This window comes from Pristiophorus japonicus, chromosome 13 (genome assembly GCF_044704955.1).
Source record: "Pristiophorus japonicus isolate sPriJap1 chromosome 13, sPriJap1.hap1, whole genome shotgun sequence".
Taxonomy (NCBI): domain Eukaryota; kingdom Metazoa; phylum Chordata; class Chondrichthyes; family Pristiophoridae; genus Pristiophorus; species Pristiophorus japonicus.
This window is the reverse complement of record NC_091989.1, coordinates 196,207,766-196,234,672: the sequence shown is the minus strand read 5'-3', so window position 1 is coordinate 196,234,672 and position 26,907 is coordinate 196,207,766. Positions and strand designations below refer to the sequence as shown.

Genomic DNA, 26,907 nt, shown 5'->3' with positions numbered 1-26,907 from the left:
CAGAGACCTGCTGAGGGGAATATTGCAGGCAGCCTCCAGGGTGGTCCAGGCATCGGAAGCGCTGCTTGAGCACTCCAATTGTCTGTTCGACGATGTTGCGTGTGGCTGCATGGCTCTCATTATAGCGATGCTCAGCTTCTGTCTGAGGTTTCCGGAGTGGGGTCAGGAGCCAGGTGGTGAGGCCGTAACCTTTGTCCCCGAGCATCCAGCTCTGGCCTTGTGGTTGACGCTGGAACAGGCCTGAAACACTGATCTCACGCAAGATGAAAGCATCATGGATGCTCCCTGGATATTGGGCATTGACTGCTATGATGAGCTAAGTATGGTCGCAGACAATCTGTACGTTCGTGGAGTGGAATCCCTTTCGGTTTCGGACAACCTCAGCATTCTGTAAAGATCCTCGCAGGGTGATGGGCATACAGTCAAGGGCACCCTGAACCTTGGGGAAACCAGAAAATTGTCCAAAACCTACAGCCGTCTCATTTGGGATCTCCTTGGTCATTGGGAAGTTTATGAAGTCCATCCTGCATGCGTACAGTGCATTAGTCACCTGGCGAATGCAGCAATATGCAGTGTGCTACGAGATGGAGCATATGTCCCCCGCTGATGTCTGAAAGGAGCCGGAGGCATAGAAGGCAAGTGCCACGATCACCTTCACCTCGACGGGCAGTGCAGTCCTGTTGCTGCTGGTAGGGTGTAGGTCTGCCTGTGTGAGCTGGCATATCTCTGTGACCACCTCTTTTCGGAAGCGCAGCCTTCTAACGCACTGTGGCTCAGAGAGCTGGAGGTATGAACGATGTTCCCTGTAAACTCGTGGGGTGTAAGGCCTCCTCCCCATATGACTGCGACCTCTTCGATTACGTTGCAAATGATCAATAAACCTTCTTTTAGCTCGACGCCGTAAAAATATAGTAGCCCGGATTACTGGCTCCCAACGTAGCATGGCCCCCATCTTTTGAAATATCCTTAAATGTCCTTTATAAAACAATCGAGGAACTCACAAACTTCACAATGAAAAGTATGCAGCAATGCAGCGTTCCTCTCCCAATCCTTTTAATCACTCACAATTGCGACTTTCTCCTCCGTTTTCAACATAGCGCCGTTGGCGCTCTGGATCCGACTGTTTTTTCTGGCGGGTTCTCGGGCAGACACTATCGGGCGAAATGCTCGCAAGTTCCACCCGGGGCGCTAGCGCAGCGATGCACGACGATTTACATCATCCAAATGGTCAAAACAGCGGCTGGGCGCTGCTGCAAAACCACTGCCGAAAATTCCACCGGGGCGCAAAACCTAGTCCGCCTAGTTTCACACCCAAAAAAAATCATTTTTGCAACCCGCCGAGGTGCTAACCAGGACGCAAATGAGCCGAAAATCCACCCCAAAGCCTCTATTTATGAAGTCAAGGCTTTTTTAAAACAGCTTTATCAACTTCTCCTGCCAGCTTCAAAGATTTGTGTACGTACACCCCTGGTCTCTCTGTTACTGCAACCCATTTAAAATTGTACCATTTAGTTTATATCGCCTCTCTTCATTCTTCCTTTCAAAGTGCATCACTGATCCCTACCCGATTCCAGAATTCCCCACACTGAAAGAAAGACTTGCATTTCTATAGCGCCTTTCATGATCTCAGTATGTCCCAAATTGCGTAACAGCCAAAGAAGTACTTTTGAAGTGTAGTCACTGTTGTAATGTAGGAAATGCTCGCCCTCCCCATGATGCCTCCCAACCTTCCCTCCAATGCTCAGACTCAAAAACAACTCTCTGCAGTATGTAACAGAGCCTACAAGGGAGCAAGCCATTTTGGATCTGGTCCTGTGTAACGAGACAGGAAAAATAAACGATCTCCTCGTAAAAGATCCTCTCGGAATGAGTGATCACAATATGGTTGAATTTGTAATACAGATTGAGGATGAGGAAGTTGTGTCAGAAACGAGCGTACTATGCTTAAACAAAGGGGACTACAGTGGGATGAGGGCAGAGTTGGCTAAAGTAGACTGGAAACAAGGGCTAAATGGTGGCACAATTGAGGAACAGTGGAGGACTTTTAAGGAGCTCTTTCATAATGCGCAACAAAAATATATTCCAGTGAAAAAGAAGGGCGGCAAGAGAAGAGATAACCAGCCGTGGATAACCAAGGAAATAAAGGAAAGTATCAAATCAAAGACCAATGCGTATAAGGTGGCCAAGGTTAGTGGGAAACTAGAGGATTGGGAAAATTTTAAGCAACAGCAAAGAATGACTAAAAAAGCAATAAAGAAAGGGAAGATAGATTACGAAGGTAAACTTGCGCAAAACATAAAAACAGATAGTAAAAGCTTTTACAGATATATAAAACGGAAAAGAGTGACTAAAGTAAATGTTGGTCCCTTAGAAGATGAAAAGGGGGATTTAATAATGGGAAATGTGGAAATGGCTGAGACCTTAAACAATTATTTTGCTTCTGTCTTCACAGTGGAAGACACAAAAACCATGCCAAAAATTGCTGGTCATAGGAATGTGGGAAGGGAGGACCTTGAGATGATCACTATCACTCGGGAGGTAGTGCTGGACAGACTAATGGGACTGAAGGTAGACAAGTCCCCTGGTCCTGATGAAATGCATCCCAGGGTATTAAAAGAGATGGCGGAAGTTATAGCAGATGCATTTGTTATAATCTACCAAAATTCTCTGGACTCTGGGGAGGTACCAGCGGATTGGAGAGCAGCTAATGTAACGCCTCTGTTTAAAAAAGGGGGCAGGCAAAAGGCAGGTAACTATAGGCCGGTTAGTTTAACATCTGTAGTGGGGAAAATGCTTGAAACTATCATTAAGGAAGAAATAGCGGGACATCTGGATAGGAATAGTGCAATCAAGCAGACGCAGCATGGATTCATGAAAGGGAACTAACTTACTGGAATTCTTTGAGGATATAATGAGCATGGTGGATAGAGGTGTACCGATGGATGTGGTGTATTTAGATTTCCAAAAGGCATTCGATAAGGTGCCACACAAAAGGTTACTGCAGAAGATAAAGATACGCGGAGTCAGAGGAAATGTATTAGCATGGATAGAGAATTGGCTGGCGAACAGAAAGCAGAGAGTCGGGATAAATGGGTCCTTTTCCGGTTGGAAATCAGTGGTTAGTGGTGTGCCACAGGGATCAGTACTGGGACCACAACTGTTTACAATATACATAGCTGACCTAGAAGAGGGGACAGAGTGTAGTGCAACAAAATTTGCAGATGACACTAAGATTAGTGGGAAAGCGGGTTGTGTAGAGGACTCAGAGAGGCTGCAAGGAGATTTGGATAGGTTAAGCGAATGGGCTATGGTTTTGCAGATGGAATACAATGTCGGAAAGTGTGAGGTCATCCACCTTGGGAAAAAAAACAGTAAAAGGGAATATTATTTGAATGGGGAGAAATTACAACATGCTGTGGTGCAGAGGGACCTGGGGGTCCTTGTGCATGAAACTCTTTTAGAGTCTACCTGCAAAACATAAAACATTAAACCGTGCCACCCGACCTGGGTGACACACCAGACATTTACAAGGCCCTTTTTTTCCTTTTTTTTTTTGTGTTTTTCTTTTTTTTTTTTGTTTTTTTTTTTGGGCACTAAAATCACAATTTTTCCCCAGTGCCCCCTATAAAAGGGAAGGGGACACTAAAAGCACCGGCAATTAAAACAAATTAAACTTTAAAACATAAAATCAAATTAAAATTTGGTTGCCGGGCGTGATGATGCACTCCAGTCCCTCCGGTGCCCACCTCTCGCCGAAGGCCGCGAGCATACCGGTGGACACCGCGTGCTCCATCTCCAAGGACACCCTGGACCGGATGTAAGAGCGGAAGAGAGGCAGGCAGTCAGGTTGAACGACCCCCTCGACCGCCCGCTGCCTGGACCGGCTGATGGCACCCTTGGCCGTGCCCAGGAGCAGTCCTATGAGGAGGCCCTCGGACCTACCCGCTCCCCTCCGCACAGGGTGCCCAAAGATCAGGAGAGTGGGACTGAAGTGCAGCCAGAATTTCAGGAGCAGCCCCTTCAAATAATGGAACAGGGGCTGCAACCTCGTGCACTCAATAAAAACATGGAACACGGACTCCTCCAGACCGCAGAAATTGCAGGCGGCCTGGGAGTCCGTGAACCGGCTTAAAAATTTGTTGCACGGCACTGCTCCGTGCACCACCCTGCAGGCCAAGTCCCCGATGAATAGTGGGAGGACCCCTGCGTAGAGTGCCCTCCATCGGGGACCCCCGCCTCCTCCGGACGGCAAGATGGTACGCCATGGCGTGTCCGGACGGCAGGCGAGGATGGCAAAGCCAAAAGGTTAGTTTGCAGGTGCAGCAGGTAATCAGGAAGGCAAATGGAATGTTGGCCTTCATTGCGAAAGGGATGGAGTACAAAAGCAGGGAGGTGTTGCTGCAACTGTATAAGGTATTGGTAAGGCCGCACCTGGAGTACTGCGTGCAGTTTTGGTCACCTTACTTAAGGAAGGATATACTAGCTTTGGAAGGGGTACAGAGACGATTCACTCGGCTGATTCGAGAAATGAGGGGGTTACCTTATGATGATAGATTGAGTAGACTGGGTCTTTACTCCTTGGAGTTCAGAAGGATGAGGGGTGATCTTATAGAAACATTTAAAATCATGAAAGGGATAGACAAGATAGAGGCAGAGAGGTTGTTTCCACTGGTCGGGGAGACTAGAACTAGGGGGCACAGCCTCAAAATACGGAGGAGCCAATTTAAAACCGAGTTGAGAAGGAATTTCTTCTCCCAGAGGGTTGTGAATCTGTGGAATTCTCTGCCCAAGGAAGCAGTTGAGGCTAGCTCATTGAATGTTTTCAAGTCAAAGATAGACAGATTTTTAAGCAATAAGGGAATTAAGGGTTACGGGAAGAGGACGGGTAAGTGGAGCTGAGTCCACGACCAGATCAGCCATGATCTTATTGAATGGCGGAGCAGGCTCGAGGGGCTAGATGGCCTACTCCTGTTCCTAATTCTTATGTTCTTATGCATCAGACATCAGACACCCCTCAGCAGGATCTCATAATATGCAGCTACACCCATATCCTAGGATTTTCCCAACAAGGGTCCCAGACCCTAGTACCACATGCAAAATTCCTAGGCATTCCCTTTCCCAATACCAGTAGGCCCCAGCAGCCAGTCCATTGACCCCAATCCCCACCCTCCCATTGCCCTCAGGTCCCTCACGCTCCCGCATTGTTCCCAGTACTGCTATATCCAGCATTCCTTTCCCCAATGCTCCACACCCACCACTGCCATCTCTATGCTCCACCACCTCTCGACTATCATCCATACAGATCCTGAAACCAGCTCCCACTACTCTTGGAGCCTGAGACCAGCCTCTCCAATGCCCCTAGATCCCAGATCCCTTTCCCAGTGAACCCAGATCTTACCCAGTATTCCTGGATCCCCTATCTTCAGTGTTCACAAAAGAATGGGGCAGCCCCGCCATTGCAGTGCAAATAGTAGTAAGATGTGGTATGTGCTACTGAATTCTACGTTATAAATTTGAATTGCTTTGTTTCAGTTATAATTAGAAAAGCAGAACGAGTCTTTCTGAAGCATCAGGTACCATCGGGTGAGCCGAGGAGCTTCCAGGTCCCACAGCACAGTCAGCAGGAACATAAGAATTAGGAGCAGCAATAGACCATTCGGCCCTTCGAGCCTACTCCGCCATTCAATAAGATAATAAGATCATGGCTGATCTTCTACCTCACTTCCACTTTCCTGCACTGCCCCTATGTCCCTTGATTCCCTTAATATTCAAAAATCTATCGATCTCTGTATTGAAAGTACTCAAAGACTAAGTTTGCACAGCCCTCTGGGGTAGAAAATTCTAAAGATTCACCCTCTGAGTGAAGAAGTTTCTCCTCATCTCAGTCCTAAATGGCCGACCCCTTATTCTGAGACTGTGACCCCTGATTCTAGACTCCCCAGCCAGGGGAAACATCCTCCCTGCGTCTACCCTGTCAAGCCCTGGAACAATGTTGTATGTTTCAATGAGATCACCTCTCATTCTTCTAAACTGTCGAGAATATAGGCCTAGTCTGCTCAATCTCTCCTCAGAGGACAATCCTCCCATCCCAGGAATCAGCCTGGTGAACCTTCGTTGCATTCCCTCAATAGCAAGTATATCCTTCCTTAGGTAAGGAGACCAAAACTGTACACAATACTCCAGGTGCGGTCTAACCAGGGCCCTATATAAATCCTCTTGTAATAAAGACCAACATACCATTTGCTTTCTTAATTGCTTGCTGTGCCTGCATGTTAACTTTCAGTGATTTGTGTAGGACACCCAGGTCCCTCTGAACACCAACATTTCCCAATCTCTCACCATTTAAAAAATACTCTGCTTTTTTATTTTTCCGACCAAAGTGGATAACTTCACATTTCTCCACATTATATTCCATTTACCATGTTCCTGTCCATTCCCTTACCCTGTCTATATCCCCTTGAAGCCTCCTTGCATCCTCCTCATAAAACCTATATTCTCACCTCGCTTTGTATTAGCGAACTTGGATATATTGTACTTGGTCTCCTCATCCAAATCATTGATTATAGATTGTGAATAGCTGAGGCCCAAGCACCGATCCCTGTGCACCCCACTAGTTACAGCCTGCCAACCCATTTATTCCCGATGCTGGGGAAGTCCAGAACCAGGGGTCACAGTCTAAGGATAAGGGGTAAGCCATTGAGGACCGAGATGAGGAGAAACTTCTTCACTCAGAGAGTTGTGAACCTGTGGAATTCTCTACCGCAAAAAGTTGTTGAGGCTAGTTCGTTAGATATGTTCAAAAGGGAGTTAGATGTGGCCCTTATGGCTAAAGGGATCAATGGGTATGGAGAGAAAGCAGGAAAGGGGTACTGAGGTTGAATGATCAGCCATGATCTTATTGAATGGTGGTGCAGGCTCGAAGGGCCGAATGGCCTACTCCCGCACCTATTTTCTATGTTTCTATGTTTCCTACTTTTGTTTTCTGTCCATTAACCAATCCTCAATCCATGCTAGTATATTACCCCCAATCCCATGAGCCCTTATATTGTTTAATAACCTCTTGTGTGGCACCTTATCGAATGCCTTCTCAAAATCCAAATACACCACATCCACTGGTCCCGCCTTATCTATTCTACTCGTAACAACCTCAAAAAACTCCAACAGATTTATCAAACATGATTTCCCTTTCATAAATCCGTGTTGACTCTGCCCTCACCTTAACACCACTGCCTCAGACTGAGCATTCCCACCGTTTTACGGCAATTGCCTTGGCTCAGTTGATAGCGCCAATTCAGAAAGTTGTGGGTTTAAGCCTCACTCCAGGACTTGGGCAGTATTGAGGGAGTGCTGCACTGTCGGAGGGGCAGTACTGAGGGAGTGCTGCACTGTCAGAGGGGCAGTACTGAGGGAGTGCTGCACTGTCGGAGGGGCAGTACTGAGGGAGTGCTGCACTGTCGGAGGGGCAGCACTGAGGGAGCGCCGCACTGTCGGAGGGGCAGCACTGAGGGAGCACAGCACTGTCGGAGGGGCAGTGCTGAGGGAGTGCTGCACTGTCGGAGGGGCAGTACTGAGGGAGCGCTGCATTGTTGGAAGGGCAGTACTGAGGAAGCGCTGCACGGTCGGAGGGGCAGTACTGAGGGAGAGCTGCACTGTCGGAGTGGCAGTACTGAAGGTGTGCTGCACTGTCGGAGGAGCAGTACTGAGGTAGTGCTGCACTGTCGGACCTTCTGTGCCTTAGACTGACATTGAATCGACGTCCCATCTGACGATTTCTTTGGTTCATCAATGCATTAATGATCTCATGCTACAATTCAAAGAGGAGCAGTGAGTTCTCGAGTGTCCTGGCCAACATTTTTCCCTCACCTAATACCACCAAAAAGATTAACTTGTCATTCATCACATTACTGGTTGTGACATCTTACTATGTACAAAGCCTGTTGTATTTATCTAAACAGTGACTATATTGCTAAAGCAAGTCAGTGTATATGAAGCAGTTTGAGACATTCCTGAGAGATGCGAGAAGGGACTAGATGAAGGAAAATCCTGGTAAAGCAGATGATTTCAGGAGATCTCTCTATATAGTGTACAATGCAATCAATCAATGGGACTGAGTTAAAGACTTTCAATCAATGTCAACTACAGAGACTGTTCACAAACTGCAAAACTTCACTCCTGTAGGAAGCGCTCAATTGATCTGTCCCAGGTCCCAATTATTCTGCAGCATACACCCTGTAAATCTGTATTTAATTATCGAGCAATTACCAGGGAGACAAGGCAATACTCCACAATGTTATTATAGGCCGACTGCAGTACACTGGGAAGTCAAACGTTGCTTTAGCCTAGTTTTTCCTGGTGAAGTATCTATCCAAGGGGAAGCATCTACAAAGCCAATATGTGTCCTTCACAGGCTCAATCTCACCTGAAACAAGGCCAGGAAAAGGCTGCTTACCGATTTCACATCATCAACAGTCTCCCGAGTGCCTCAGCCCCACAGACACCTGTCGTGTCAACGCACATTGTTCGAAATTGCATTCTCTCGGAGCCCTTTCCTGTCAATTACCCCACTGGCTTTAAATAACGCGCCAAGACGCTGAAACAGCCTCGTTGCTCAATGTCAGCTCATTGATCCACCTGTGTCACCAAGCAGCATGGTCGCGAGCTCGGATACAGAGGGCAATCAATCACCAGCCTCCAACACACCCGGTAGCCACATGCTCTCGTGCTGCTCCATCCCTCATCATTACTAATTCCACTTAAAATCCATGACTGCAGTGTTCGGCCTGAGCTTTCCCTGTGCACTGAAATCAGTTTATATCCCAGTGCAGATCCCCAACTTTTTCTCAGCCACGAACGCGATGACTGGGGCACCAGATCACTCCACTATTACCCACTGCCAGAGCACTGCTCATCAGACCAAGCACCAGCAACAGAGAAACAAATTCGCTGTAATTTCTGTGAGATTCTCTAACACAATTACAGCCAGCCACATAAGCGATGACTGCTGGCTGAGACAGTAACACAAGCACAGAGAGACCTGAAATTGGAGCTGCAAACAGCCAAGCTTTTTAATTGTTAGCCAGGTGAGAGGCTGAAGCTCAAAGCGACTGATGTCCGCCTACCTCGGACAGATATGGAGCCAAACACCGAGAAACCATCACAACATTCGAATCTACATTCCTCACCCAGTGATACAGAGCAAACCCTCACTGCACAATATTTGATGCACTGTTACTTCATCGAGAGTAGCTGGATACTTCTGACAAAGTTCAGGAAATTAGATTACTGAAGCAAACAGTGTTTTTTAGTGAATTCCATGACAGAAGACTTTCGCAAAATACTCGTTCCACTTCATTCTTTTACAATTGTGCTTGCATTGTTTCCTACTTACCTGCTGGGGTTTGAATTCTGGCAGCATCACGCAGGAAGCCCCCACCCAGAGAGGGCACAGAAGTTTATTGAGGACACCATGGATGTGATGTAGTGGTAGGACGTGTAGAATCACATCGTCCTTGCTCCATCCCCACTGTTTCACCAGGCAGGTCACCTGCAGAGTAACAGAGACTGTCAGTGTCTCAAAGCACACACTGTCAGTGCACAACACACACTGTCAGTGTCTCACAACGCGCACTGTCAGTGTCTCACAACGCGCACTGTCAGTGTCTCACAACATACACTGTCAGTGTCTCACAACACACACTGTCAGTGTCTCACAACATACACTGTCAGTGTCTCACAACGCACACTGTCAGTACCTCACAACACACACTGTCAGTGTCTCACAACGCGCACTGTCAGTGTCTCACAACGCGCACTGTCAGTGTCTCTCAACACACACCGTCAGTGTCTCACAACACACACTGTCGGTGAACAACACACACTGTCAGTGTCTCTCAACACACACTGTCAGTGTCTCACAACACACACTGTCAGTGTCTCACAACACACACTGTCAGTGTCTCACAAACACACACTGTCAGTGTCTCACAAAACATACTGTCGGTGTCTCACAACACACAATGTCAGTGTCTCTCAACACACAATGTCAGTGTCTCTCAACACACAATGTCAGTGTCTCACAACGCACACTGTCAGTGTCTCACAACCCACACCGTCAGTGTCTCTCAACGCACACCGTCAGTGTCTCTCAACACACACCGTCAGTGTCTCTCAACACACCGTCAGTGTCTCACAACACACACTGTCAGTGTCTCTCAACACACACTGTCAGTGTCTCACAACACACACTGTCAGTGTCTCACAACACACACTGTCAGTGTTTCTCAACACACACTGTCAGTGTCTCACAACACACACTGTCAGTGTCTCTTAAGACACACTGTCAGTGTCTCACAACGCGCACTGTCAGTGTCTCACAACGCGCACTGTCAGTGTCTCACAACACACACTGTCGGTGTCTCACAACACACGTCAGTGTCTCTCAACATACACTGTCAGTGTCTCACAACACACACTGTCAGTGTCCCACAACACACACTGTCAGTGTCTCACAAACACACACTGTCAGTGTCTCACAACACACACTGTCAGTGTCTCACAAACACACTGTCAGTGTCTCACAACACATACTGTCGGTGTCTCACAACACACAATGTCAGTGTCTCTCAACACACTGTCAGTGTCTCACAACACACATTGTCAGTGTCTCACAAACACACACTGTCAGTATCTCACAACGCACACTGTCAGTGTCTCACAACCCACACCGTCAGTGTCTCTCAACACATACCGTCAGTGTCTCTCAACACACACCGTCAGTGTCTCTCAACACACACCGTCAGTGTCTCTCAACACACACCGTCAGTGTCTCTCAACACACACCGTCAGTGTCTCACAATGCACACTGTCAGTGTCTCACAACGCACACCGTCAGTGTCTCACAACACACACTGTCGGTGAACAACGCACACTGTCAGTGTCTCACAACGCACACTGTCAGTGTCTCACAACGCGCACTGTCAGTGTCTCACAACACGCACTGTCAGGGTCTCACAACACGCACTGTCAGGGTCTCACAACGCGCACTGTCAGAGTCTCACAACACACACCGTCAGTGTCTCACAACACACACTGTCAGTGTCTCACAAACACACTCTGTCAGTGTCTCACAAACACACTCTGTCAGTGTCTCTCAACACACACTATCAGTGTCTCACAACGCGCACTGTCAGTGTCTCACAACACACACTGTCAGGGTCTCACAACACGCACTGTCAGGGTCTCACAACACGCACTGTCAGGGTCTCACAACACGCACTGTCAGTGTCTCACAACGCGCACTGTCAGAGTCTCACAACACACACCGTCAGTGTCTCACAACACACACTATCATTGTCTCACAACACACACTGTCAGTGTCTCACAAACACACACTGTCAGGGTCTCACAACACACACTGTCAGTGTCTCACAACACACTGTCAGGGTCTCACAACACACACTGTCAGTGTCTCACAACACACACTGTCAGTGTCACACAACACACACTGTCAGTGTCTCTCAACACACACTGTCAGTGTCTCTCAACACACACTGTCAGTGTCTCTCAACACACACCGTCAGTGTCTCACAACACACACTGTCAGTGTCACACAACACACACTGTCAGTGTCTCACAACACACACTGTCAGTATCTCTCAACACACACTGTCAGTGTCTCACAACACACACTGTCATTGTCTCACAACACATAATAATAACATAATAATAATAATTATTATTATTATTAGGGAGGTCCTGCTGCAACTGTATAGAGTATTGGTAAGGCCGCACCTGGAGTACTGCGTGCAGTTTTGGTCACCTTACTTAAGGAAGGATATACTAGCTTTGGAGGGGGTACAGAGACGATTCACTAGGCTGATTCCGGAGATGAGGGGGTTACCTTATGATGATAGATTGAGTAGACTGGGTCTTTACTCATTGGAGTTCAGAAGGATGAGGGGTGATCTTATACAAACATTTAAAATCATGAAAGGGATAGACAAGATAGAGGCAGAGAGGTTGTTTCCACTGCTAGGGGAGACTAGAACTAGGGGGCACAGCCTCAAAATACGGGGGAGCCAATTTAAAACTGAGTTGAGAAGGAATTTCTTCTCCCAGAGGGTTGTGAACCTGTGGAATTATCTGCCCAAGGAAGCAGTTGAGGCTAGCTCATTGAATGTATTCAAGTCACAGATAGATAGATTTTTAACCAATAAGGGAATTAAGGGTTACGGGGAGAGGGCGGAAAAGTGGAGCTGAGTCCACGGCCAGATCAGCCATGATCTTATTGAATGGCGGAGCAGGCTCGAGGGGCTTGATGGCCTACTCCTGTTCCTAATTCTTATGTTCTATTATGTTCTTTATGTCTCACAAACACACAGTCAGTGTCTCACAACACACACTGTCAGTGTCTCACAACACACTGTCAGGGTCTCACAACACACTGTCAGTGTCTCACAACACACACTGTCAGTGTCTCACAAACACACTGTCAGTGTCTCATAACACACACTGTCAGTGTCTCACAACACACACTGTCTGTCTCACAACGCACACTGTCAGTGTCACACGACACACACTGTCAGTGTCTCACAACACATGATAATAACATAATAATAATAATTATTATTATTAGGGAGGTCCAGCTGCAACAGTATCAGGTATTGGTGAGGCCGCACCTGGTGTACAACGTGCAGTTTTGGTCACCTTACTTAAGGAAGGATATACTGGCTTTGGAGGGGGTACAGAGACGATTCACTAGGCTGATTCCGGAGATGAGGGGGTTACCTTATGATGATAGATTGAGTAGACTGGGTCTTTACTCATTGGAGTTCAGAAGGATGAGGGGTGATCTTATACAAACATTTAAAATCATGAAAGGGATAGACAAGATAGAGGCAGAGAGGTTGTTTCCACTGGTAGGGGAGACTAGAACTAGGGGGCACAGCCTCAAAATACGGGAGAGCCAATTTAAAACTGAGTTGAGAAGGAATTTCTTCTCTCAGAGGGTTGTGAATCAGTGGAACTCTCTGCCCAAGGAAGCAGTTGAGGTTAGTTCATTGAATGTATTCAAGTCACAGATAGATAGATTTTTAACCAATAAGGGAATTAAGGGTTACGGGGAGAGGGCGGATAAGTGGAGCTGAGTCCACGGTCAGATCAGCCATGATCTTATTGAATGGCGGAGCAGGCTCGAGGGGCTTGATGGCCTACTCCTGTTTCTAATTCTTATGTTCTATTATGTTCTTTATGTCTCACAAACACACAGTCAGTGTCTCACAAACACACACTGTCAGTGTCTCACAACGCACACTGTCAGTGTCTCACAACGCACACTGTCAGTGTCTCACAACGCACACTGTCAGTGTCTCACAACGCACACTGTCAGTGTCTCACAACACACACTGTCAGGGTCTCACAACACACACTGTCAGGGTCTCACAACACACACAGTCAGTGTCTCTCAACACACACAGTCAGTGTCTCTCAACACACTGTCAGTGTCTCACAACACACTGTCAGGGTCTCACAACACACACTGTCAGTGTCACACAACACACACTGTCAGTGTCTTTCAACACACACTGTCAGTGTCTCTCAACACACACTGTCAGTGTCTCACAAACACACACTGTCAGTGTCTCACAACACACACTGTCAGGGTCTCACAACACACACTGTCAGGGTCTCACAACACACACTGTCAGGGTCTCTGTCAGTGTCTCACAACACACACTGTCAGTGTCTCACAACACACACTGTCAGTGTCTCACAATGCACACCGTCAATGTCTCTCAACACACACCGTCAGTGTCTCACAATGCACACTGTCAGTGTCTCACAACGCACACCGTCAGTGTCTCACAACACACACCGTCAGGGTCTCACAACACACACTGTCAGTGTCTCACAACACACACTGTCAGTGTCTCTTAAGACACACTGTCAGTGTCTCACAACGCGCACTGTCAGTGTCTCACAACACACACTGTCGGTGTCTCACAACACACACTGTCGGTGTCTCACAACACACAATGTCAGTGTCTCTCAACATACACTGTCAGTGTCCCACAACACACACTGTCAGTGTCCCACAACACACACTGTCAGTGTCTCACAACACACACTGTCAGTATCTCACAACACACACTGTCAGTGTCTCACAATGCGCACTGTCAGAGTCTCACAACACACACCGTCAGTGTCTCACAACACACACTGTCAGTGTCTCACAAACACACACTGTCAGTGTCTCTCAACACACACTGTCAGTGTCTCTCAACACACACTGCCAGTGTCTCACAACACACACTGTCAGTATCTCACAACACACACTGTCAGTGTCTCACAAACACACACTGTCAGGGTCTCACAACACACACTGTCAGTGTCTCACAACACACTGTCAGGGTCTCACAACACACACTGTCAGTGTCTCACAACACACACTGTCAGTGTCACACAACACACACTGTCAGTGTCTCTCAACACACACTGTCAGTGTCTCTCAACACACACTGTCAGTGTCTCTCAACACACACCGTCAGTGTCTCACAACACACACTGTCAGTGTCACACAACACACACTGTCAGTGTCTCACAACACACACTGTCAGTATCTCTCAACACACACTGTCAGTGTCTCACAACACACACTGTCATTGTCTCACAACACATAATAATAACATAATAATAATAATTATTATTATTATAAGAAGGTCCTGCTGCAACTGTATAGAGTATTGGTAAGGCCGCACCTGGAGTACTGCGTGCAGTTTTGGTCACCTTACTTAAGGAAGGATATACTAGCTTTGGAGGGGGTACAGAGACGATTCACTAGGCTGATTCCGGAGATGAGGGGGTTACCTTATGATGATAGATTGAGTAGACTGGGTCTTTACTCATTGGAGTTCAGAAGGATGAGGGGTGATCTTATACAAACATTTAAAATCATGAAAGGGATAGACAAGATAGAGGCAGAGAGGTTGTTTCCACTGCTAGGGGAGACTAGAACTAGGGGGCACAGCCTCAAAATACGGGGGAGCCAATTTAAAACTGAGTTGAGAAGGAATTTCTTCTCCCAGAGGGTTGTGAACCTGTGGAATTATCTGCCCAAGGAAGCAGTTGAGGCTAGCTCATTGAATGTATTCAAGTCACAGATAGATAGATTTTTAACCAATAAGGGAATTAAGGGTTACGGGGAGAGGGCGGAAAAGTGGAGCTGAGTCCACGGCCAGATCAGCCATGATCTTATTGAATGGCGGAGCAGGCTCGAGGGGCTTGATGGCCTACTCCTGTTCCTAATTCTTATGTTCTATTATGTTCTTTATGTCTCACAAACACACAGTCAGTGTCTCACAACACACACTGTCAGTGTCTCACAACACACTGTCAGGGTCTCACAACACACTGTCAGTGTCTCACAACACACACTGTCAGTGTCTCATAACACACACTGTCAGTGTCTCACAACACACACTGTCTGTCTCACAACGCACACTGTCAGTGTCACACGACACACACTGTCAGTGTCTCACAACACATGATAATAACATAATAATAATAATTATTATTATTATTAGGGAGGTCCAGCTGCAACAGTATCAGGTATTGGTGAGGCCGCACCTGGTGTACAGCGTGCAGTTTTGGTCACCTTACTTAAGGAAGGATATACTGGCTTTGGAGGGGGTACAGAGACGATTCACTAGGCTGATTCCGGAGATGAGGGGGTTACCTTATGATGATAGATTGAGTAGACTGGGTCTTTACTCATTGGAGTTCAGAAGGATGAGGGGTGATCTTATACAAACATTTAAAATCATGAAAGGGATAGACAAGATAGAGGCAGAGAGGTTGTTTCCACTGGTAGGGGAGACTAGAACTAGGGGGCACAGCCTCAAAATACGGGAGAGCCAATTTAAAACTGAGTTGAGAAGGAATTTCTTCTCTCAGAGGGTTGTGAATCAGTGGAACTCTCTGCCCAAGGAAGCAGTTGAGGTTAGTTCATTGAATGTATTCAAGTCACAGATAGATAGATTTTTAACCAATAAGGGAATTAAGGGTTACGGGGAGAGGGCGGATAAGTGGAGCTGAGTCCACGGTCAGATCAGCCATGATCTTATTGAATGGCGGAGCAGGCTCGAGGGGCTTGATGGCCTACTCCTGTTCCTAATTCTTATGTTCTATTATGTTCTTTATGTCTCACAAACACACAGTCAGTGTCTCACAAACACACACTGTCAGTGTCTCACAACGCACACTGTCAGTGTCTCACAACGCACACTGTCAGTGTCTCACAACGCACACTGTCAGTGTCTCACAACGCACACTGTCAGTGTCTCACAACACACACTGTCAGGGTCTCACAACACACACTGTCAGGGTCTCACAACACACACAGTCAGTGTCTCTCAACACACACAGTCAGTGTCTCTCAACACACTGTCAGTGTCTCACAACACACTGTCAGGGTCTCACAACACACACTGTCAGTGTCACACAACACACACTGTCAGTGTCTCACAACACACTGTCAGGGTCTCTCAACACACACTGTCAGTGTCTCACAAACACACACTGTCAGTGTCTCACAACACACACTGTCAGTGTCTCTCAACACACACTGTCAGTGTCTCACAAACACACACTGTCAGTGTCTCACAACACACACTGTCAGGGTCTCACAACACACACTGTCAGGGTCTCACAACACACACTGTCAGGGTCTCTGTCAGTGTCTCACAACACACACTGTCAGTGTCTCACAACACACACTGTCAGTGTCTCACAACGCACACCGTCAATGTCTCTCAACACACACCGTCAGTGTCTCACAATGCACACTGTCAGTGTCTCACAACGCACACCGTCCGTGTCTCACAACACACACCGTCAGGGTCTCACAATACACACCGTCAGTGTCTCACAACACACACCGTCAGTGTCTCACAACACACACTGTCAGTGTCTCTCAACACACACTGTCAGTGTCTCACAACACACACTGTCAGTGTCTCTTAAGACACACTGTCAGTGTCTCACAACGCGCACTGTCAGTGTCTCACAACACACACTGTCGGTGTCTCACAACACACACTGTCGGTGTCTCACAACACACAATGTCAGTGTCTCTCAACATACACTGTCAGTGTCCCACAACACACACTGTCAGTGTCCCACAACACACACTGTCAGTGTCTCACAACACACACTGTCAGTATCTCACAACACACACTGTCAGTGTCTCACAATGCGCACTGTCAGAGTCTCACAACACACACCGTCAGTGTCTCACAACACACACTGTCAGTGTCTCACAAACACACACTGTCAGTGTCTCTCAACACACACTATCAGTGTCTCACAACACACACTGTCAGTGTCTCATAAACACACACTGTCAATGTCTCACAACACACACTGTCAATGTCTCACAACACACACTGTCAGTGTCTCACAACACACACTGTCAGGGTCTCACAACACACTGTCAGGGTCTCACAACACACACTGTCAGTGTCTTTCAACACACACTGTCAGTGTCTCTCAACACACACTGTCAGTGTCACACACAAACACACTGTCAGGGTCTCACAACACACACTGTCAGTGTCTCACAAACACACACTGTCAGTGTCTCACAACACACACTGTCAGTGTCTCACAACACACACTGTCAGTGTCTCACAACGCTCACTGTCAGGGTCTCACAACACACACTGTCAGTGTCTCACAACGCATACTGTTAGTGCGCAACACACACTAAGTGCCTTACAACACCACCTGCAATACCAGCTCATGTACAGTCTATAATACCAGCTCGTGTACACATCTTTGTGTTCAGCTGTCATTTCACTGTATAAAATATGCGGTGTTTGTGTTGACTCTATCAGCAGTTCCATTGTGCAGTCAAGTTGTGTGAGGGCTCCGTGCTGTGACTGTTCAGCTGGAACATCGCTTTCAGGAGCGTGGTTAATGTGATGAATATTAATGAGACCCCCAGGGTTAACCTGACGGTAAGTGTCTGATCTGCTCTCAACATGATTAGTGATATAGTCACTTGGTTATCAGTTAGAACCTGACTTCAGACAATACACAGCACAAATGTATGAAAGCTCTTAACCTCTCAGCCTTAAAATCATACTGTGAGCAAAGATTCGCAGCTTCCTCTCTCTGCACTGATGTGCTGCACTGAAGGTGTGATATCAGCAGTAGCAACAAAGACAGTAAAAAGACGAGAGGATTGACGATGACACAAATATTGGAGGGCATGCTGACTGTCCAACCCAAGACAGAAATGGCGATGATTTGATCGTTAGGTAGCGGTAGTGGATTTGTACACCATGGAGCATAAATTATTTAGCAGACAAGATGCAATGGAGGTCAGTCAGGGTAATGTGATCTTTACACTTACTGCCCAGGGGGAGAGGGGGCTGTGGGGCGGCCAGCACGCGACATATTCAAACCACCGGCCACTACTGTCATCCCACAGGGTAAAACTGAGGACAGATAACTTGTGGAACACTTGAGTTCACAGGAAAACTTCACCCTTACCCCACATGCAGATTGTGCTGAGCCTTACCTGGAACTCTGACTGGACAAGGAACTTCACCGTAAAAACACTTTGTCATGTCATCAGGACAAAATGAAAATGATACCTTCGATATCTCCACACGTGGAATACTGCAAACTCCCCAATCTGTGCAGCAACCATTGGAGATGTTCCAGCAGACATAGGAACCCTACTGCCATTGATTGATGTCTCTGCCTTAAGGGCACTGAGGATGGGAAATCACGGCGATTGCATCCGGAATTACCCACTTTTTCACACAAATGGTATTGGAAACCTGGAGCTCTCACCCCCCCAAAGGCTGTGGATGCTGGGTGTCAATGGATACCCGGGAGCGAGTTACAGGCTGGAATCTAATCGGGGAGGTTCATATAGAAAATAGCAGTCACCCGGGAGTGGGTTACAGGCAGCAATCTAATGGAATGGTTCAGGGAGATTTATATATAAAATAACAGATACCCGGGAGTGGGTTACAGGCGGCAATCTAATGGAATGGTTCAAGGAGGTTTATATGTAAAATAACAGATACCCGGGAGTGGGTTACAGGCGGCAATCTAATGGAATGGTTCAAGGAGGTTTATATGTAAAATAACAGATACCCGGGAGTGGGTTACAGGCGGCAATCTAATGGAATGGTTCAAGGAGGTTTATATGTAAAATAACAGATACCCGGGAGTGGGTTGCCAGTGCCATGGTATTTTAGCACAGACACATTCGACCCTATTTTTACAGGGCGGTGTGGGAGAGGCTGAAAACAGCCAAAGAACCCGGCAACGCCGGGGACGGGGGTGACACTGCCGAATTTAATGGCTGGATCTCATTAAAAAAATTTCTCCCGTTTCCCACCCGGTAACCGGCCAAAATCGGGCGGAGAACCAGCGGCAGGAGGTCGCTGCTGGGGACCCCCAGGGGCGCTCCCCGACAATCGCAAGGCAGAGGTGTCAGCAGTGATTGAGACTTGCTGAGAGAGGCCATTGAGACATGGGGGTGTCGGCGATCACAGCGAGAGACCATTGGGACTTGGGGGGGGTTCAGTGATCGCAGCGAGAGAGGCCATTGAGACTTTGGGGGGGGGGGGGGGTTGGGTGGTTGTCGGCGATCGCAGCGAGAGACCATTGGGACTTGGGGGGGGTTCAGTGATCGCAGCGAGAGAGGCCATTGAGACATGGGGGTGGTCGGCGATCATGGCGAGTGAGGCCATTGGGACTTTGGGGGGGGGGGGTTGGGTGGGTGTCGGCGATCGCAGCGAGAGGCACCATTGGGACTTGGCGGGTGGGGGGGGGGGGGGATGTCAGCGATCATAGCGAGAGAGGCCATTGGGACACGGGGAGTGTCGGTGATCTCGGCGAGTGGGAGGCGCCATTGGGACATGGGGGGTGTCGCCGATTGCGAGTGGGAGGCGCCATTGGGACATGGGGGGGTGTCGGCGATTGCGAGTGGGAGAGGGAGGCTACTGGGACGTGGGGGATGTCGGCGATCGCAGTGAGATGCGCCATTGGGACATGTGGGGTGAGGTGGGGGTGGGGCAGTTGTGTGCGATCATGGCGAGTGGGAGAGACCATTGGGACATGGGGGTTGGAGCGGCGTCCGCGATCGCGTCGAGTGGGATAAAGGCCACAATCGACAATGGGGAGGCCTCCTGGACCTGAGGAGTGGTGTAAATGGCATCTCTCATCTCCCTTTCCCAACACCCACGCAGCAACTGTTACATTTAAATCGGGCTCCCAACTGCACTTTGAGAGCCCGATTTAAATATGTTAATGAAGTGCCCCACCCTGGAGACCTCGGAACTCGGCGCCGTGAAATCGACAATGGCCGTGTACGCGGCGGGTTGGGTCACCTGCCCCCTTTTTTCATTTTTACCCTCTCCCACCCGTGGTGGAGGGATTAATATGGAGGCCACTGAATCAGGGCTGTGTGTTTGAACACACCTCCTGGTAACCAGCTGAAGAGCAGCACAGAGCTCAGGCAATGGATTGTGGAAGGAAGGAAGGAAGTTACCTGGCTGCGCAGGATGCCGTGGGTGCTGAGGACCCCTTTGGGTGGCCCCGTTGTCCCGCTGGTGTACATTATCATGGCTTTTCTGGAACTCCAGTCTGTGACCACATAACCGGCATCTGCCACGGGAGCGTCGGCCCAGCGCTGCGGTTGTACAGTATCAGGGGACGATTCTTGGGACAGACTGTAACTGGGTAACCGAAGGCATTTCACACCTAGTCTGTCGGCGATTGGAGTCACCAGCTCCACATAATCCTCCTCCACAATGATTAAAGCACTCTGAGAATCGTGAATAACATACTCGAGCTCTGGAGCCGGATGCTTTCTGCACAGGGGCACTGCCACACCACCACTCATCCAAGAGGCCCACTGGGCAGCCACATAAGAAACATCATTGGGACACAGGATTGAAATTCTCTGCTCCTTGATGTCGCCATCAGAACATCCCAATGCACTTTGAATCTTCCTCGAAATGCCCAGGCTGCGTCTGTACAGATCCCTGTAAGTATACCGTCCATTACCATCTACAACTGCAAGTCTGTCTGCGAAGTTGGCAGCTCTGGTGAAGACCTGTTCTGTTCTTGTGAATGAGGACGTTGTTGTACCCAGGTTCCTCCGTAGGTTTTTAAGGATCTTTGCACAACTGACAGCACAAGTGCGTTGGCCGCAGCAATGGACACAGTGTTGAAATACTGATCCAGAGGTATATCTCAGGAAACTGGACAGTATTCTACAACCCATGATCCTGTCTCTGGCCTCGGATAACCCGCCCTTCCTGCTGAGTTAGAAAAAAGGCAACAGTCAGAGTTACAAGAATACTGATGGATGGGGATTGTGTATGTTCATCTCTGAGCTCTGAGCCTAAATCCACTCAGACACACGGGGTGATGATCTCTTTTCTCTTGTGAGCTGGATGGGGCAGTGGGTCGGGAGCCGGATGGGGCAGTGGGTCGGGAGCCGGATGGGGCAGTGGGTCGGGAGCCGGATGGGGCAGTGGGTCGGGAGCTGGATGGGGGAGCTGGATGGGGCAGTGCGTCACGAACTGGATGGGGCAGTGCGTCAGGAGCTGGGCAGTGGGTCAGGAGCTGGATGGAGCAGCGGGTCAGGAGCTGTCCTTTGACCTCTGGGACCTGGGCTTGAATAGATGAAAGTCTGGTCTCACAGTCTAGCTCATTCAGGGTCCTAACTCCAATGTGCTTGGCAAACGTAATGTGCCTCCCAAGGGAGACATTCACAATCCTCAGGCTCTGAAAGCAGCTCAGCCTCATCCAATCAGACCATTGCTCTAAGGCTGGGAGTTCGCACAGTCAGCTGCTGCAGGGGAGGTGGTCTCTGCGCAGCATCCTTCACGTGAAATCTCACTTGGTGGCTCCTGACGCTCCCAGGTGATGTAAAGAAAATAAAGATTTTAGTCCCTTGCTTGAGCGAACGCAAGCACAGCTCAGCAGAGTGTCACTATCCACTGTTCATGGCAAGTGGGAGCTGAATTGACAAAAAATGAATAATCGGGCGAGTCAGCCCCCAACTGAATTCCAAACATTTAGAATAACTGACAAGTTACAAATGAAGGGAGAAATACATATTCATATAAAAAATGTAGTATCAGCACATTCACAAATCTACCTTGTGTCAGCCATGTCTCAGTGGGCAGCACGCATGCCTACGAGTCAAACAGTTGTGGGTTTGAGTCCCACTCCAGAGACTCGAGTACAAAAACTAAGAGAACACTGCCACACTGTTGAGGTGCCATTTTTCAGATGAGACATTGAACCGAGATCCTGTCTGCCCTCTCAGGTGGACATAAAAGATCACTGAAGATAGGTAATTGACCTGAAATGTTAACTCTGTTTCTCTCTCTCCACAGATGCTGCCTGACATTATTTTATTAATTCCTGGGATGTGGGCATCACTGGCAAGACCAGCAATTATTACCCATCCCTAATTGCCTTCTTGAACACTGCAATCCTAGTGGTGAAGGTGTTCCCACAGTGCTTTAGTGGGGAGGGCGAGGTGGGGAGTTCCAGGATTTTGACCCAGCATCGATGAAGGAACGGCGATATATTTCCAAGTCAGGATGGTGTGTAGCTTGGGAGGGGAACTTGGAGTTGGTGATGTTCTCATATGCCTGCTGCCCTTGTCCTTCTCGGTGGTAGAGGTCGCGGGTGTGGGAGGTGCTGTCGAAGAAGCCTTGGCGAGTTGCTGCAGTGCATCTTGTGGATGGTGAAGACTGCAGCCAGGGGGCGCTGGTGGTAGAGGGAGTGAATGTTTAAGGTGGTGGATGGGGTGCCAATCAAGCGGGCTGTGTTGTCCTAAATGGTGTCGAGTTTCTTGAGTGTTATTAGAGCTGCACTCATCCAGGCAAGTGGCGAGTATTCTATCACACTGTGCCTTGTAGATGGTGGAAAGGCTTTGAGGAGTCAGGAGTGAGACACTCGCCGCAGAATACCCAGCCTCTGACCTGTTCTTGTAGCCACAGTATTTATGTGGCTGGTCCAGTTAGCTTTCTGGTTAGTGGTGACCCCCAGGATGTTGATGGTGGGGATTTGGCAATGGTTATGCGGTTTAATCTCAAGTAGAAGTGGTTAGACTCTCGCTTTTTGGAGCTAGTCATTGCCTGGCACTTGTGTGGCACGAATGTTACCTGCCACTTGTCAGCCCAAGCCTGAATATTGTCCAGGTCTTGTTGCAGGCGGGAACGGAGTTGCAAATGGAACTGAACACAGTGCAGTCATCAGCAAACATCCCCACTTCTAACCCTAAGATGGAGGGAAGGTCATTGATGAAGCAGCTGAAGATGGTTGGGCTTAGGACACTGCCCTGAGGAACTCATGCAGCGATGTCCTGGGGCTGAGATGATTGGCCTCCAACAACCACCTTCCTTTGTGATAGGAAAGACTCCAACCAGTGGAGAGTTTTCCTCCTGATTCCCATTGACTTCAATTTTACTAGGGCTACTTGATGCTGCCTTGATGTCAAAGGCAGTCACACTCACCTCATCTCTGGAATTCTGCTCATGTCCATGTTTGGACCAAGGCTGAGCATCCGTGAGCAGGTTATTGATAAGTGTCGCTTGATAGCACTGTCAACAACACCTTCCATCACTTTGCTGATGATTGGGATGATGATGTTAGTCTTGGGTAATCCTTGCCACTGGACCAAGACCTAGCTCTGTCAAGTCCGTGTGGTGGCTGGTATGCAACGGCCACCACACGTTAAAAAAATCCAAGCACAGGCATCTTCCACCCTTCACGATGTAGTTCGGGATCTGGAATATTAGGTCCTTCATTGAAACACCTGTGAACTCATCCCTTTTTGGCGTGGAAGCAAGTCATCCTCGCTTCGAGGGACTGCCTATTATGATGATGATGATTGGGAGTGGACTGATGGGGCAGTAATTGGTCGGATTGGATTTGTCCTGCTTTTTGTGGACAGTATATACCTGGGCAGTTTTTCACACTGTTGGGTCGATGCCAGTGTTGTAGCTGTCCTGGAGCACAAGTCTTCAGCACGACAGCCGGGATATCCATAGCCTTTTCTGTATCCAGTGCGCTAAGCCGTTTCTTGATATCACGTGGAGTGAATCAAATTGGCTGAAGACTAGCTCCTCCTTAGGAGGAGGCCGCGATGGATCATCCACTCGGCACTTCTGGTTGAAGATGGTTGCAAACACTTCAGCCTTGTCTTTTGCACTCACATGCAGAGCTCCACCATCATTGAAGATGGGGATATTCATGGAGCCTCCTCCTCCCTTTAGTTGTTATAATTGTCCATCACCATTCGCGGCTGGGTGTGGCAGGACTGCATTGCTTTGATCTGATCCATTAGCTGTGGGATCGCTTAGCTCTGTCTATAGCATGCTGCTTCTGCTGTTTAGCATGCATGTAGTCCTGTGTTGCAGCTTCCCCAGGTTGGCACCTAATTTTTAGGTGCACCTGCTGTTGCTCCCGGCATGCTCCTCTACACTGCTCATTGAACCAGGGTTGGTCCCCTGACTTGATGGAAATGGTAGAGTGAGGGATATGCCGGGCCATGAGGTTACAGATTGTGGTGGAATACAATTCTGTTTTTGCTGATGGCCCACAGTGATTCATGGATGCTCAGTTTTGAGCTGCTAATTCTGTTCTGAATCTAACCCATTTAGCACTGTGGTAGTGCCACACAAAATGATGGAGGGTGTCCTCAGTGTGAAGATGGGACTTCATCTCCACAAGGACTGCTATTTCTACCAATACTGTCATGGACAGATGCATCTGCGACAGGTAGATTGGTGAAGACGAGGTCAAGTAGGTTTCTCCGTCATCTTGGTTCTCTCTCCACCTACCACAGGCTCAGTCTGCTAGCAATGTCCTTCAGGACTCAGCCAGCTCGGTCAGTAGTGGTGTTACCAAGCTATTCTTGGTGATGGACATTGAAGTCCCTCACCCAGAGTACATTCTGTGCCCTTGCTACTCTCAGTGCTTCTTCCAAGTGGTGTTCAACATGGAGGAGCACTGATTCAACAGCTGAGGGAGGGCGGTAGGTGGTAATCAGCAGGAGGTTTCCTTGCCTATGCTTGTCCTGAAGCCATGAGACTTCATGGGGTCCGGAATCAATGTTGAGGACTCCCAGGGCCACTCCCTCCCAACAGTATACCGCTGTGCCGCCACCTGTGGTGGGTCGGTTATGCTGGCGAGACAGGACATACCCAGGGATGGTGATGGAGGAGTCTGGGACATTGGCAGAAAGGTATGATTCTGTGAGCAAGACTATGTCAGGCTGTTGGTTGACTAGTCTGTGGGACAGCTCTCCCAATGTTGCCACAAGTCCCCAGATGTTGGTGAGGGAGACTTTGCAGGTTCGACTCGGCTGGGTGTGCCGTTGTCGTGTCTGAAGCAGGAGCAGAGGTCGATGCCGGGAGCTCCATCCGGTTTTATTCTCATTATTTTTCGGAGCGGTTTTGTACAACTGAGTGGCTTGCTAGGCCATTTCAGAGGGAAGTTAAGAGTCAAGCATATTGCCATGGGTCTCGAGTCACATATTTGCCAGATAAGGTAACGATGGCAGATTTCATCCGTGAACCAGATGGATTTTTAATGACAAACCTGCTAGGTATTCAATCATTTTCTTATATTTGTAAAAGATCACTATTCAAAGAATCAGAGCACAGGAGGCCGCCATTCGGCCCATCGATTCTGCGCGGGTATTTCAAGCAGCAATCCAGTTAGTCCCACTCCCCCGCTCTTTCCTCGTATCGCTGGGGGGTGGCGGTGGAGGAAGAAAGAGAAGGCAGGAGCGGGGAGAGGGAGGGGGTGGGAAGAGAGGAAAGAGGACGGCGAAAGGAGGTGGGGCGGAGAAAGGGGGGGGCGGAGAAAGTTAAGACACACAGAGTGGGGAAAGGGGGAGGGGGGAGAGAGACACAGAGCGGGGAAAGGGGGGGGGGAGACAGAGCGGGGAAGGGGGGGGAGACAGAGCGGGGAAAGGGGGGGGGGAGACACAGAGCGGGGAAATGGGGGGGAAAAGAGACACAGAGCGGGGGGGGGGGAGACAGAGCGGGGAAGGGGGGGGGGACACAGAGCGGGGAAGGGGGGGGGAGACACAGAGCGGGGAAAGGGGGGGGGAGACACAGAGCGGGGAAAGGGGGGGGGAGACACAGAGCGGGGAAAGGGGGGGGAGGGGAGACACAGAGCGGGGAAATGGAGGGAAAAGAGACACAGAGCGGGGCGGGGGGGGGGAGACACAGAGCGGGGGGGGGGGGCGGGGGAAGAGAGGGTAGCGGAGGAGAAACAGAGAGGGACGGGCTCTAAATGTTTCCGGGATCCCTCCATGATAAGGGAGAATGATGACAATGTCCCTCTCGCTCGCTCCCTTTCCGCTTTTGATTCATTGTCCGCCATTTATTTTACCTCAGAGTCCGCCGGTCCGGAAGTGAAGCCGCCACTAAGAGTCGGGGCGGAACAAGGAGCCGGAGAAGCGGTCCGGGCGGCGGAGGTGGATCGGCGCGGACCGCCCGTCACCCTGGCAACCGGGCCCGCAGGCCCAGTGACAGGACCCCTTACCCACGGCCGGGGCTTTCAGCAAGGTTTGGGAACGAGGACTCCGCCTTCCTGCGGCGCCGGCCGCATTCTCGGGCTCAGCGCAGCAGGTAGTTATGGAATGCAGTCAGTGTTGTAATGTGGGAAACGCGGCAGCCAATTGCGCACAGCAAGCTCCCACGCACAGCACCGTGACAGTGACAGGATAATCTGTTTAGTAATGTTGACTGAGGGATAAATATTGGCCTCAGGACCTCAAACCCGGCACCAAGCTCATGGTCGACAGGGCAGTGGTGATAACCGCCTTACTATATGCTTCAGAGACGTGGA

At 49.0% G+C, this 26,907-nt stretch overlaps 1 protein-coding gene across 2 annotated transcripts in view; it reads right to left on the bottom strand.

Annotated features, from left to right (window-relative positions):
• Nucleotides 1-26,704, bottom strand: part of acsf3 (acyl-CoA synthetase family member 3) — a 103,456-nt gene extending 76,752 nt beyond the window's left edge. Inside the window, exons 1-3 of one of the 2 annotated variants that reach the window (XM_070898361.1) lie at nt 26,449-26,704; nt 20,570-21,344; nt 9,389-9,544 (exon numbers count right to left, since the gene is read on the bottom strand). In XM_070898361.1, the coding sequence (XP_070754462.1) occupies nt 9,389-9,544; nt 20,570-21,307 (894 nt within the window). In that variant the 5' untranslated portion in view covers nt 21,308-21,344; nt 26,449-26,704. The remainder of the gene's footprint in view (nt 1-9,388; nt 9,545-20,569; nt 21,345-26,448) is intronic. The other variant, XM_070898362.1, reaches the window with a different exon arrangement.
• Nucleotides 26,705-26,907: the final 203 nt, after the last annotated feature.